We start from the raw sequence: 15,722 nt of genomic DNA on the forward strand, positions 1-15,722 counted from the left end.
CAATTTAAATCAAGAGCAAGTGAAAGATAACACAATCATTAAATTAAGTCCAAGGGTGAGCTCAAAGTCGGCATCAACATCTTCATAGAACAAATTTGGAGCTTGATCAACATTTTCCTCATTTTGATTTGCATCTATACCTTCCATAGCATTATTATAAACTCTTTTAGTGGTAAGATCAGGGGTAAGAGTTGCTAATGATGATTGTTATTGAGATGGTAATATTTCTGATGGTGTTTGAGATGAAGACAATTTTAAAATTCTAGCAAAAAAAAAAACTAAAAATATTTTTAGTAACAATATATTTACTTAAGTCAGTTTTTAAACAACACAGCAACCACTACCATTCCCCCAAAGTTCACTGACTTTGTAATTCAACAAAGTGAACAAACAGCAACTCTAAAAAAATCTAGCAACAAACAACAACAGCTCTAAAAGATACAGCAACTCTAAAACACGGCAACCAGCAACAAACAACAACACCAAAAAACTAAATGCAACATCAGCAGCCAGCAAATTCAAGTTCAACAATAATTCTAACTAAAGTAATAATCACCAGATTCAATAACAACTCTAAAAATCAAATACAATAGTAATAATCATCAGATTCAATAATAATACTAACTAAAATATGCTCAGCTTCAACAACTCTAAAATTCAATTATAACAGTCAACGGCAACCACCAGGTTCAGTATTCAACAATTCTAGATTTCTGGTGAAAGACCAGGGTCAAAAACTTGAAGGGAGCTCACCTGGATAACTGGTTCCCAGACTGCGACCAAGAAGACGACCACCACCACCCGACTAACCCGAGGGAGCAGATGCAGAGATGCTGCTTGATTTCTGTCTTCTGTGAGCTTTCTGCCGCCAACAAAGTGAACACAGGGCAGGATTACGGGGCCGCGACGACGACGATGAGGTGAGGAGACGAGGTGAGAGACTGAAAGAGCGACGAGGTGAGGCCGTGACCGTGAGAGACCGAGAGTGACGAGGTGAGCAGAGAGGCGACGAAATAACGAGGTGAGGGGAGAGACGTTGGAGTGACGAGGTGAGGGCGAGGGTGAACGACTGCCGAGTGCCGACAACGAAGGAGCAGAGAGATCGGAGACGAGCGTTGGAGGGTTCCACACTTCCACTGGAATCATACTGATTTGATTTCTCAGATTAGGGAAAATAGGGAGGGGGAATAACCATTAGGGTTCGTCGAAAGGGGAGGGGAGATCTAAAGGCAAACAACGCTGTTTCTATTTGTTTTTTTTTTAAAAAAGGAAAAGCACGACCCGGACCGAGTTGAATTAACCGGCCGGGTCACCAGTTTTAACGTAAACTCGTCGGGTCAAACCGGGTTTCACCGGGTTCCATGCATAACTGGTTTGACGAGTGGTTCGACCTGGCCAGGTGACCGAATGACCGGGTTTCCAGTCAAACCGGCTAGGTTGAGCCAGTATGATAACTATCGATTAAAGTTAGAGGAAGCTATGGTATGTGCGGTTGAAATTGACAACAATAATAAAAGGTCAATTCTATGGTGCCTTTTGTTTAGTGCCTAACTTTTGCCTAAGTTACTTTTTTTAGTAATTTTAAAATATTTAAAATTTTTTAACTTTTATACTTTTAAATTTAAAATTAATTATTTTACCTATTTCAGTAATTAGATAATGCTTTTTAGACACCATAACAAACACCATAATAAAAATAGAATGATTAATAGTAATTATTAAAAAAAAGGACAATAGCTTAATAGATTGATGTTAAAGAATAATTTAAAATTTTAAAATAAATTTTTAGGATTTAAATAATTTTATCGATTTTGTTAATTTCAATTTTATTATTTCATTATATTGTCAACGTTTAAAATTTTCTTTGTAGTTTGTACAAATAATAGTTTATTGTTGAAAAAAACAGAAAAGAAAAGAAAACCCCTAGTTCTGAAGTTATCTACCCTCACCCCCACTCTAATTCTCTCTCACAGAGTCTCACTCTCACAAGCGGCACACCACCCTAGCTCTGAAGCTACCCACCCCAGCCCCATCTATCTCTCTCTCTCTCTCTCTCTCTCTCTCGGTTCACCGTCACCACCGCACGCTCGCCGCCGGCTGCTCGCGTCTCGCCGCGCCTCCCTCCGCCAGTGAGTGCTCGAGCTGTCCGTGTTTGTTGCTGCTCGTCGTCCGTGGTTGTTGCTGCCTGCACTGCAGCGCCCGTGGTTGTCTCTGCTCGATTCTGCCTCTCAGTCTCACTGGAGTCTCGTCTCAGTCACATTGCTGCCATCTCGTCGTTCGTCTGTCTCGGCGCCGGCGTCTCAACGTCTCGCGGCCATCCCTGGGCTCCTCTTCGCCGGCGGCAGAAGCAACTCGTTGGGTTGTCGCTTGCTTCGTCGCCTTCCTTGGGGCCGTCGTTGCTCGTCGTCTTCTGTTTTCGGATCCTCGCCCTCGCCGAGTCGCCGTGGACCGTGGAACGTTGGTGAGTCCCTGCATCATCGTTTACCCTGTTCTCTCTTTTCCAGATTTCCCCGTCTCCCTGTATTTTTCCATGTCGCTGAATTGCTAATCAATTAATTTGCCTTGTTGCTGTAAATCGTGACTGAACTAGGATTTGTTGAATTTGTTGCTGAAACAGCTAATATTTTGTTGTTGATGAAAATCATCAGAGTTGAATTTGTTGCTGACTTGCTCAAATAATCACTTAGCCAATTTTTTTGGCTGTAAATCATCTTTGGAGTTAAACTTTTTGTTGTTGAAGATTATCAATGAACTGAATTTGTTGCCGTAAGAATAGATTTGATTCTTACATAGGCAGTATTGATTTGGTATGATTAGTTGAATTTAGTTTTTTTTTTTTGAGTTTGTTAATCATTAATTTATTGATTTATATTTCTGTTTTTTTTTTCCTCAGAATTTTTATACTTGATTGTTATTAATGTGTTTGTGAAGACATGCTTTTGAATTTTTAATTTTAAGCTTTTTTTTTTGTAATTTTATATTTATATTTAGTTGTGACTGGGTCAACCAGTTCAACCAATAATTCACTGGTTGACCCAGTTGTGTGATTGGGTCAATTCCCAGTTCGGTTTTGATAACTATGCTTTTAATTATTGATGATGATTGAGTTTGCTAATCCCATCAACAACCATGCATATATAAGGTCATTTTCCGAAGCAGGCAGCACTTTTTACCTGAATGTGTTGCTTGATATTTAAGAGTTTAGGTGAAATGTAAAATGGACGAAAGGGCTCCACATGCTGTTTGCTATTTATATTTAGTTTATGCATGTAAGAATGAGGGTAAAGTTGGTCTGAATGATTGAATTAGGAGTGAGTGCCCTGTTTTGTAGTTTATTAATTCTTTGTGCCCTGTATGAGTGAGCATGGGATATGGAATTCGCCCATTTTAAACCAAGCTATGATCGTTGACCAAGATTTGTTATGTTGTTTTGTTGGAAACTTTTCTTTTTCGTTTTATTTTAATTTGTATGTTGGAGATTTAATGTCTATGTTATTATGTTGAATGTTGTTTTGCCACCAATATGTTTCACTGTTTAACTGCTTGTGGTTTGAAGTTTGAACATGACTATGAGTTTTGTTAGAGCAGTTCCAACTCCACAATACTGTCACACGGTTCTTCTCCAACTGTGGCCGCAAAAACCTTCGTGTTAAAATCTCCGTTCTCAGCAACCACTTCTACAACATACATGCTCTCACTTATACGCTTCAACTTCACAACTCTGTCGATAAACCCTTGTGCCCGCATGGTTGGAGAGTTCTTCTATCATTTCCCCTGATTCTACTCCCATACCTCGGTGTGAACCCTTCAAGGTTCGTTCGAATTCATATCTCCATTAGTCTGTGCTTGTTATTATTTTATTTTCTTGTTCCGGGCTGTTCTGTATTTCCTTGGTGGCGAGAGTTGGGTTCTGATGGGTGTATGTTGATGTCGTTAACATGTTTAAATGGATGTATTTTTCTCCGAAGCAAACTGCACCCCGGACAGCGATGTTTATCGAGGTTGTATAATTCTGCATCCGGGGCATTGATGTTGGAAGACCAAGTGTTTGATGAAAGTCCAAAATTTGAGCCCAATGCTGTGGTGGATTTTGGGGTAACCCGGTCAGTTCCCCGTGTTCCCACAACAGGGAGCGAATTGTTTCCTTTAGTGGGTAAGGTGTTTAAGTCCTTGAATTTTAGGGTTGCGAGGGAAAAAAGGTTTGGGAGTTGGGTTGAGAGCCATGGCTTTTCTCATTCAATCAACTGTTTTAGGATTATCATTCACATATTTGCTCTGGCGGGGATGCGTTTGGAGGTGTTTACTTTGCTTAGGGATATTGTTGAGTTCTGCAATGAGTCTGAGTACGACACATTTGAATTGTTTTCGGCTTTGCTAGATTCACCCCACCATTTGGAAAGATCAGCTATCGTGTTTGATGTGCTCATGAAAGTATTTGCATCAAATTCTATGCTTGAAAATGCTGTCAATGTGTTTGTGAATGCTAAGCATGTTGGGCTTGAAAGTGATATAATGTCTTGCAATTTCTTGCTGAAATGCTTGGTTGAAACAAATAGAGTGGATTTTGTGAGGCTATTTTTTGAAGCATTGAAAGACTATGGTCCATCACCAAATATCTACACCTATACAATTATGATGAACTTTTATTGTAGAGGTGGTCCTGGGTGGGATGTAAATATTAGACGGGCTACCGAGATTTTAGGAAAAATATATAGTAGTGGGCAAAGGCCAACTGTTGTGACATATAGATCTTATATTCATGGACTTTGTAAAGTTGGTTATCTTGATGTTGCCTTCAAGTTAATTTGCAATTTGTCGTATAGAAACAAGCCTCTCAATAGCCATTGTTTTAATGCTATAATTCGTGGTTTCTGTATAAGAGGTGCAGTTCAGAAAGCTTTTGAGGTTCTAGAAAAAATGAAGATCTCTGGAGTAGTGCCTGATGCTTATAGCTACAGCATTTTAATTGATGCACTCTGCAAGGAAGGCGATGTAGAGAAAAGTCGCGACTTGATGGAGGAAATGGAACGCTACCAAATAAAACCATCTGTTGTTATCTACACTTCCCTCATTCATGGTCTTTGCAAAAGGGGGCTGATGGAACGTGCAAAAGATTTTTTCAATCGAATTGGTGCTTCTGGTTGTGAATATGATCAAACTCTGTATAAAACTTTAATAGATGGATTTTGTATGGATGGCGATAAGAATTCAGCCACCAAGCTTTTGCAGGAGATGATTATAAATAATTTGGTTCATACTACTTTTGGTTTCCGCTTTCTAATTAGAGGATTCTACAAACTGGGACACTATGATAAGGCATTTGAAGCTTTTAATATCATGCTTCGACGTGGTATCTCGCCAGATACCATCACTTGCAATTATGTTCTTAATGGATATTGTAGGGATGGACGCTTGGAAGAAGCATTAAAACTGTTGGAGGAATTATCAGATCATGGTATTACCCTGAACTCACATTCATATAATGCAATAATGTACAGGCTTTGCAAAGAAAGTTATCCAGAAAGGGCATTGGAGCTCTTGCCAAGAATGCTCAAAAGGAATACAGCTCCCGGAGTTGTTAATTATAGTACTCTTATATCAGGCTTTTTCAAACAGTTGAATTTTAGAAAGTCTGTGATGTTATTCACAAGAATGGTAAAGGTAGGGATCGCTTTCAACAACATCACATACACGATTCTTATTAACATATATTGCCGTAGTGGTAAAATGCATCTAGCTAATGACACTTTTAATAAAATGAAAGAAAGAGGTTTGTGTCTGGATGTGATTACATATACATCTTTAATAGCTGGCTTTTCTGATGCTGGAGAATTGAATAAGGCCGGGGTAATATTTGAGGAAATGTCGAGGGAGGGCTGTCGGCCAAATGTAATTACATATACTTGTTTGATTGATGGATGTTGTAAGTCAAACCAAATAGATTTGGCCTCCAAGCTGTTTTTTAAAATGAACAAAGATGCAGTTAAACCCGATGTTGTAACTTATACTGTGCTGATTGCTTGGTATTGTATGCATGGACGGACAGCTGAGGCACATAGCCTATATCTCGAAATGACGGGAAAGGGTATCTTTCCGGATGATAAATTCATCAGGATTTGTCGATTTGATCTGAATACTGGCACAACACATGAAAGTTAGGAAGCTGTACAAAGATTTCTACGATATCCAGCCGGTATGTGTTTTGACATAATTCTACTTGTAGTTGACATCCCGATAGTTGACATCCCGAATATTAATGCCAGTTTAATAAACTTTCCTGCTAACTGCTATTTGGTGTAACCCATTTAAAATAGGGATTTGGATTCTCTAAATTTTGAATTTCACTTTAAAGAGTAAAATTTGATCTCTCACCATTTATTTCATAGGTAGGACCAAGAGAAAATATGAGAGAGAAACCATTTAAGGGTGAGAGATCAAACTTTATTCTCTAAAGTGAAATTCAAAATTTAGAGAATCCAAATTCTAAAATAGTATAATGATAATTACGTCTGTGTTTCCCAATAGCTGTATCTCTCTTCTAGATCCATTTTATTTTGTGGTTATTTATCATTATTGTACTAATACATCTAATTGCCCCACTTGCTCACAAATGTAATATGTATTCTTTGACTAACATTTCAACAACCATCTGAGATTTATTTTGGTAGAGATCATAACAATATCGTTGGTTGGTATTTAGTACATTCGGTAACAAAATTAATCAAATTAAGATATATTGTTTATTATACATCTGAGTACTAATGTTTAATTTTAGATAAAAAATTATAATACACCGATATATTCTTTAATTAAATCAAGGTTGTGAGAACCGAACTGGTGAGGTCACTAGTTCAATGGTTTACTGGTTTGATCAGAGTTTAACCGGTTTAATTAAATATTAAATAAAATTATTAAAAAATCTAAAAATAATTTTAAATATATATTCAATAATTTCTAACTTAATAAAATTTAAAATTTCACATAATAAATTATCCATAACTTAATATTAGAGGTTTACAAACAACTTCAAACATCAAAGTTTATAACTAAACAAAAGAAACACATATAATGACAAATCCATAATATTTTACATTCAAAAGAAACAATTACTAGCAAGTTTTCAACTAATCAAAGGTGCAACTCATCAAAAATCATATCAATTAAGTGTTCCAATATTTCCATCATAAACAGATAATCCAAAAACCAAATAACAAAAACAACCTCAGAAAACCATGAACAGCAACTGGAATCATGGAGCAGCAAACAAATAAATTATGAACAAATAACTTCAGAAAATCAAAATCATGAATCCAACAAACAAATAAATCATGAACAGATAACAAATAAATCATTAAGTGTTCCAATTGACACAAGGAATGGTGATGAAGACACGCGAAAGTCAAGAAGCTTCAGTTAGAACTTCAATCAGCAAGTTGGTGAAGTTTGTTATGCAGCACGTTTCCCTTTCTCTTTCTATTATTTCTGTTATGCTGAGCTGTAAATTCTGTTAGCAATTGACCAACCACACTCTCCTGCACTATCTTGTATATAAACCAACCCCTGTATCATATTGAAATAATACACAAGAATCACCGTCTTTCCTTGTTCTTCTCCTCTCTGGTTTCACTCACACTTACAGCACCAGCTCCTTGCCTGAATCACAAGCTTATGATACCTTTCACCAATATCTTGAACAACATTATCTTGTAGCTGTGGGTTACTTTGTGATTGTTTCAACGGTAACAATCAGAAAATCAAAAACAAAAAACAACCTCAGAAAACCATGAACAAATAAATAACCTCAGAAAATAAAAAATCATGAATCCAAAATAACCTCAGAAAACTATGAATTCAGCAACCAGAATCATGAAGCAGCAAACAAATAAATCATGAACAAATAACCTCAGAAAATCAAAAATAAAAATCATGAATCCAGCAAACAAATAAATCATGAACAGATAATAAATAAATCAAAATCTTGAATTCAGCAAACAAATAAATCAGGAAATCATGCACAGAAAATTAGAAGGCAGCAAGGAGGAATAAGTGAATAACAGAGTATTACTTACCGGCGGCGAGTAACGACGACGAAAGAGGAGGCGAGCTCGGCAACGAAAGAGGAGGAGCTTGGCAATGACAAGGACGCGGGACGCAGTGGCGATGGCGGTGGGCTAATCGATTGGTGGTGGTGGCTATGCGACTGTGAAAAGAGGAGAGATGAGTTGCTGCGATGGTTCGCACTTCACAGAGAAGAGATGAGAGCTGAGTTGCTGTTGATTCCTTTTCTGGGTGATTAGGGTTCAGCTTCGTTTAGCCTTTCTTTTCTTTTTTCTTTTTTTTTTAAAAGAGATAAAACGACGCTGTTTAGAGGTTTTACTTTTAAACCAAAAGCCTGCTAAAAAACCGGACGGTTTTGTCGGTTCATCGGTTAACTGCCGGTTCAACCGATTTTTTTACTGATTTTTTATCAAGCGATTTCTAGCCTTACCCGGACCGGTTAGGTGAACGGTTCCTGGTTAATCTGGTTGAACTGGCCGATCCGGTTCGGTTTTCAGAACCATGAATTAAATAATACATCAAACAATATAGGAGTTATAAAACTAACAATATAAAACATCAAAATTAAAGTTTGGTGTCCAACTTTTTTAGACATTATTCATCCTTAAAAAATTTATTATATAAATTAAATTTAATAGTCAAAATAATAATAATAATAATAATATTTTAATATTCCATCTCCATCATACAATATAATATATAATGTAATATATAATATTTATATATTTATATTTATTTAATAAACAAGATTATGAATTCAATTATAAATACTTAAAAAAATAAAATAAAAACATATTCATAAGATTAATAATAACAAATATAATAAGGAGAAAAAATATAGATCTCTTATTTCTTGTTGTGTATTTTTAAATTTAGGTGAATAGATATATCTTACAAAGTAACAACTATGAAATAAAAATAAATTTATTATTTTAACTTATAAAAAAAATTTAATGAGTACTCTTCAACTCATGTTTTTATTATTATACACTTATTACGAAAAAATGTATTTATATTTTAAATTAATGTAGAGTTTGAGTTAAAGAATTAGAAATGAAAGAATATGCATTTGTATTTTTATATTAAAAAATAAATAAAATTTCTTCATACTTTAGTTTAGTTTTTTTTAATTTTGTTTATGTTCTCATATTTTAGAATTTTTTGTAATGATATATATTTTTTAAAATCTAAAAATAAAATCAGGATATATCTCACTTCAATACAAATACAACGGTTAAAAAAGAATACAAAGATGTTTATATTTTATTTAATGTATTTAAAAATGCACTGCATAAATAAGATTACTTTTTTTATTATAAAATTTGTCCAATTAAAAAATTAGCCAATGATAAAATTTGATAACGGTAAAATGTATTTTAATTTAAAAAAAGTTTAAATATTATATTAAATGTTACAAATCAATGGATAGACAACTTTCGAATTCTTGAATTAAGGACATTTATCGAATAACTAATTCAAGTACCAACTGTTAAAAAATTACTATATTAACCCATGACAATAATCATGAAACGTCTAACAACATTTATTATTAAAAAATATATCTTGATTTAATAATATTAAATAGATTATAAATACTTAATGATAAAAATATCTTATCAAATTAAAATTTAATAATATGAGAAACACAAAAAAACAAAAATAAATTATAGTATAATAAATAAACTATTTTTTAATTTTTTTTTGCATTCTTAATTAATAAAATACTCATCATATCATCAATTTATGGTAACAAATTAAAAAAATAAATTAAAATATGTCACACATTAATGGACGAGATTTAAACTTATGAAAATAGTCAACATATAAAAAATACAGTAAAAGCATAGAAAAAATAATTTATTTTATAATGATATGTACTCACTATAATGTATGTCTATTTCACAATGAAATATTTGACATGTGTTTGCATGGGGAAAAAGTTTCTTTACCACAAGTAAATGCTCTTCAGGAATTACTTGAAATCTTCTTAGACCCATCTGTAGAAGGGAACCATTTTAAGAAACACATTTGTGGTTACAATCATGTTTTTCTTTCACTTCGTGCAGTGTACACATAGACGAACAATTAGCTACAGCAAGTCATGACATATATACATTCTGTGCTCAAGGATCAATGTACCACAGTATAGGAAGATTTCATCCGGATCAAGGGACGTGGCCACGCTTCTTGCAGCTGTATATATACGATACTGAGCACGAGTTACAAAATAGGATGTTGGAGAACATACAACTGCATGAAAGTTTGGTTTTCAAGATACAACAATTGTTGCACCGATATAATCCTTTTATCCATGTATTTCGCCATCTTGCACAATGACTAGATGTACAAGAGTGTAGCTTGGTGATTAGAGAGCAACCTGCTAATCAACCACAATACAGTCTCCCAACTGCTTCACAAGTAGCAGCCATAATAGTCGGTGATGACATTGAAACAATGGTACGTGGACGAGATATTAAGATTCAAACTCATGCTGGTAACCTCAGAAGGATTTAGGAATTTGTTGGCTATTATGATCCACTACAATATTCTCTTTTTTTTTTTTCCATTTGGAACGTATGGATGGGATATGAATACTCGAACTCAAAGTAGGAACAAAGTATCTTGTCGGACATATTATAGCTATATGCTCCAAGTAAAAACTCATATTTGCTACATAATTTATAGACTTCCTTAGATGATAGTTTGAATCAATACATCATTTCACAATTTCTAATCATTTTCTAATATCTTCAAAATTCGTAGATCTGCCCAATGATCACTCAACAGTTTTGCAAGCAGGACGACTTCTTCAACAATATGTTGTTGACAACTATGTGAAAATAGAAATAGGCAAGTTAACATGGGTTCGATAAAGACAACAGAAATATCGAGCTGAACTATATCAAAGCATATGATGCGTGAGCATCTTTCCTACTTTTTCCTAGTAAATTTGCATTTAATTTGTTGAGTTTAATCAAGAATTAATTATCTTTTAGATACTATGGATGCTACTTTGAGTCGTGTGCAATTATGTTTATTTTAGGTAGCATTCGGATGGATTTGATGGAGTTTCCGCAGAAAAAGAGAAGAAGGCGAATGATGCTGTCAACCCTGACCTCTCTACACTCAAACCTGAATAACTCAAGCTACAGAGGTCCAATTGACGTGATTCTAGTGGCATTGGAAAGCTAACTTCCAGAGCTTTCCAACGATATATAATAGCCCATACTTCTTCTCCATCAATTCGGCCAAGGCTGTGCCTAGGCGTGGATTATTAAGGAATCAAGTGGTCCCCAACTCTCCAGGAAGCAAGCACGCAATCTCCTATTAATTCTGATTTAAACTTTATTTTATTTAAAAATAGGAAAAGATATTAATTATTCTTAGGAAATATATTTTACATTAATTAGTATTAGATATAAAAGGGAAAAGAATCTCCTCTCTTCTCTTCTACTTCATTTTGCACTTTACAGTTTACCTGAATTCTTATTTTCTCTCTGCACCATGAACAACTAACCTCCATTGTTAATGTTAGGAGTTCTGTCTATTGTATGGATTGATACTATTATTTTTCTATTTTAATTCATGTACTAATTTATAATTCAAGAATTGTTTTCGTTCTTTATTTTATGAATTTGGGTGGGACAGAAGTATGACTCCTGTTCTAATTGAGTTCTTGTATAACTTGGAAAAGCTCTTTACTTGAATAACATTTTGAAAATATATTCTCCTAAATTTCTAATTATCTAGATTTAACGGGATACGTGATATATAATCCTCTTATATTTGGGTAATTAGGATTTTTGTGGCATATAAACTAGAATTAAGCTTCACCCTCTAATTGGAATTAAGTGTCCAAGGAATTGGCGGTTGATGAATTTTAGAGGAGACTAAAAAGGTTTAAGGAATTAGGGTTTAGTCACATATAGTTTGCCATGAATTAAATCTTGCATGATTAAAATAGTTAGTAAGAAAAGTCAATCCGGAAAATAGATATCTCTGATGCCTTAACTGTTTTCTCTATAAATATTTCACCTCAATTTACTGCTTGCTTTCTGATTCTCTGAATTACTGTTTAATACTTTTGAACACTCAAACATTATTTTCTGCTTGTCTAACTAAGTAAATCACTTACCCATTGTTGCTTAATCCATCAATTCTCGTGGGATCGACCCTCACTCGCTTGAAGTATTACTTGATACGACCCAGTGCGCTTGCCGGATAGTTTGTGGGTTATAAATTCTGCACCAGCAAACAAGATGCTTTCCACACAGGAGAGACTAATGTTGGTAAATATTTTTCGATTTAATAGCTACACGATTGATCATTACGTGTTCCTGAAGTTAAAATTTCAAACTAATAATACTTTTCTCTATAATTGGTTTTAGAAAATGTTGGCAAAAGAACGATATTATCATCGTCGTTCGTGGGCAATCGTCGAGACATGACCCAACGGTACGAGGATGGAATGACTATTGTTCTTAAAGAAGGCAAACCGGATATTTTTCTTACTATCACATGCAATCTATCATGGTCAGAAATAGTTTCAGAACTCAGCCCTACTCAAACTTCATAGGATTGTCCGGATCTAACAACTAGGATTTTCAAAGCCAAATTCGAACAATTAAAGGAGGATGTTATTATCAAGGGTGTATTGAGAAAGGTGAAAAGTTATATTTATGTCACTGAATTTCAAAAAAGAGGATTGCCACACGTACATATGTTGCTAATCTTAGAAAACAATGACAAGTTGAGTGATCTTGACCAATATGATAGTTTCGTCCGAGCGAAAATACCATGTAAACAAGCAGAACCACACTTACATGAGGCAATGCTAAAGCATATGGTCCATGGTCCTTGCGAACACTTAATCAATCTTCACTATGCATGAAAAATGGTCAATGTAAATACAACTACCCAAAAGAGTTTGTAGCAGAGACACGACGAGGTGATAACTCATCCTCAATATAGGAGGAGATTTGATACTCCAATCCCTATAAACCAAAATATCATATAAATAAAGCTATGTTAATTTTGAAATGATAAAAAAATACTTATCTGACAAATTTAAAGAGTGAATGGTATATTAACACCAATACTAAAATATGATATAAATAAGATTACGTCAATATTAAAATAAAAAATAATAATGATCTAATAAATTTAAAAAATGAATAATATATTAAAAAAATATAAAATTAATTACTTAAAAACAATAGAAAAGCGACTGCTTGTCCAGCCCTAGTATTCATAAATAAGATTGCTAACACACTTTACATATAAAATACATTGTTAAGAGGCATAATAAGCAGGATGAATATTAGTCAAAGTCAAGGAGGTGCATAATTATTCAATTACGGATGTTCAAAAAAAATTTAAAAAGAATAAAAGTAAGTAAATAAGGGCAAGCATGAAATGAGTACCATGCATCTGTGTTGTGTTTAAGTCTTTCGTTTTTTTTTTTTGGTCTTGGGCTAAGCCCAAAAAACCTACCCAAATCCCAACCCACCTGACCCAAGATCCTAACTAATATCTCTCCACTTCAACGCCATTGCAGCTTGCAGGAAGATGCTCCCTTTGTTATTGTTATCTCTCCTTGTTGCAACGAACATATTCCAAGCTCCATCTTCCATTAATTTGATTTGGATCAAGAAAGGGTGCAATTGGGTCCAGTCCAAATAGGTCTCTCTGATGGCGTCTCCTCCACACGAAGGTCAGCCCCAGAGGAAAGAGGAAAAGCAAACAAAGCCGCAGCCATGCTTCACCGGCGGTCTTCTTGCTGAGCATCCATCAATCTTTGATCTCCTCCAAAACTCTGAATTTCATTTGGGCACTGCGTCGAGCCTGTGAAATCTTTCTTTTGACACTAGCAGCTTCCCTTTCATCTCTTTTGATGATTCTTGCAAGCTCCTTTGGATGCCTCACACACCATTGTCGCTCTAAAGCTCTCGAAAAAGCCATTTCTGCCACTTTATGTGCCAGCTCATTACCCTCTCTTGGAGTCCAGGTTAGACCAACTTCTGGCTGATTGTTTATCAGTTCGAATATATCATTTAACACTGCATCAATCTCCCAAAGCTTGCTTTTTGATTTAATTGTTTGGACTAGTACTAAACTATCTGTCTCAATTAAACATCTCTCTAATTGCAGATTTTTAGAAAGAATCATGGCATCCCTCATGGCATGAGCTTCAGCAGCTAATGGAGATATTGTTTTGAAGTTCCTTGCAGATCCAGATAGAACCTTACCTTCACAGTTTCTTATCACTGCTGCTGATGCTGCTTGACCAGTTTCTTTATCAAAGGAAGCATCAATGTTAATCTTCATCCAACCATCAGGCGGTGGTCTCCAGGTAATTTGTTTTCTGTGTCTGTTATTTACTACTTTTTTTACTTTTTCTTTCTGCTCTGTTGATTGTTTGAATTCTGCTTCTTTGCTGGTCGCCATAATAATTGTTGTTTTTGGGCTGAGCTGTTTATGCTGAAATATAAAAGAGTTCCTAGCTTTCCAAATAGACCAACTTATAAAAGCCAAGCTGATAACCCTACTCTTTGTTCCACATCCATCATCAGCCTTCAATCTATTGACTATTGCTAGTAACCACTTCGCGAAAGATGTGACATTATTAGGGGTGGGTGAACATTGAATCCGGGATCCAAACCACACTGCTCTAGTCCATGGGCATAGTAATAGTGCATGTTCCACTGTCTCCTCTGCCTCTTGACAAATGCTACAGGTAGGCTTTTTTACAATTTTTCTTGTAAATAGATTATAATTCACAGCCAATATATAATGACAAGCCTTCCAAAGGAACATTTTCAATTTTTGGGGAATATGCATTCCCCAAATTGTCTTCCATAACTCCTTCAGATCCGTACTTGATGATGTCTGATTTCGAGCTTGATTTATCTTCTCTGCCCTTGCTAAATGATACCCCGTTTTAACCGTATATTCTTCGTTTTCCTTATATGGCTAGATCAGACTATCTTTTTTATTTATTAGGCTTATTGGTGTCTTTATGATTCTCTCGCCAACCTGATTCGAAAAGATGTTCTGAATTTTCCTCACATTCCAACCCTCTCCCTCTGTTAGGAGTTCCTTTACCTTTATGTTTCTTTCTCCAATTGGGAGTTCTAATCTGCCACTACCTTCTATCCAATTCTCGGCCCATACGTTCACCTCTGATCCATCACCAATGCTCCAGCAACCTTTCCTTCTCAAAAAGTCTCTTCCTTCCAAAATACTGTTCCAAATCCACGAAGCCTCCTTACTTCTCTTAGCTTCCCAAAAACTGCCCTTCGGATAATAAATAGCTTTGAGAATTTTTACCCAAGTTGCATCCGGATTATTGATAATTCTCCAAGCTTGCTTAGCCAAATAGGCTAAATTATGTACCTCCAAGTCTTTAAAGCCTAATCCTCCATCCAGTTTTCCTGCCGTTATTTTTTCCCAACTTTTCCAGTGTATACCCCTTCCTTTTCCTTGATTTGACCACCAAAATCTAGCGATTTTTGCACTCAGTCGATTACAAAAATTCTTTGAAAACTTTACTACGCTCATAGCAAATGACGGTATTGCCTGTATTACTGCCTTAATTAGCACCTCTCCCTGCCTGATTTAAAAGATTTTCTTTCTAGCCCTCAATTTTGTTATCTATTCTCTCC

General features: G+C 35.1%; 1 protein-coding gene across 1 annotated transcript; it reads left to right on the top strand.

The window, feature by feature from the left end:
* The first annotated feature begins 1,970 nt into the window (after nucleotides 1-1,970).
* LOC130936457 (pentatricopeptide repeat-containing protein At1g63330-like) lies at nucleotides 1,971-10,763 on the top strand. The gene is made up of 3 exons (XM_057866525.1): nucleotides 1,971-2,461; nucleotides 3,589-6,193; nucleotides 10,125-10,763. Exon 2 carries the CDS (start codon nucleotides 3,922-3,924, stop codon nucleotides 6,157-6,159), a length of 2,238 nt encoding a protein of 745 aa, XP_057722508.1. The 5' UTR covers nucleotides 1,971-2,461; nucleotides 3,589-3,921; the 3' UTR covers nucleotides 6,160-6,193; nucleotides 10,125-10,763.
* The last annotated feature ends 4,959 nt before the right edge of the window (nucleotides 10,764-15,722 follow it).

This window comes from Arachis stenosperma, chromosome 6 (assembly GCF_014773155.1).
Source record: "Arachis stenosperma cultivar V10309 chromosome 6, arast.V10309.gnm1.PFL2, whole genome shotgun sequence".
Classification (NCBI taxonomy): domain Eukaryota; kingdom Viridiplantae; phylum Streptophyta; class Magnoliopsida; order Fabales; family Fabaceae; genus Arachis; species Arachis stenosperma.

Bases quoted from the DNA above. Each gene is read 5' to 3' on its own strand.
- LOC130936457 (XM_057866525.1), top strand. From the start codon at position 3,922: ATGTTGATGTCGTTAACATGTTTAAATGGATGTATTTTTCTCCGAAGC.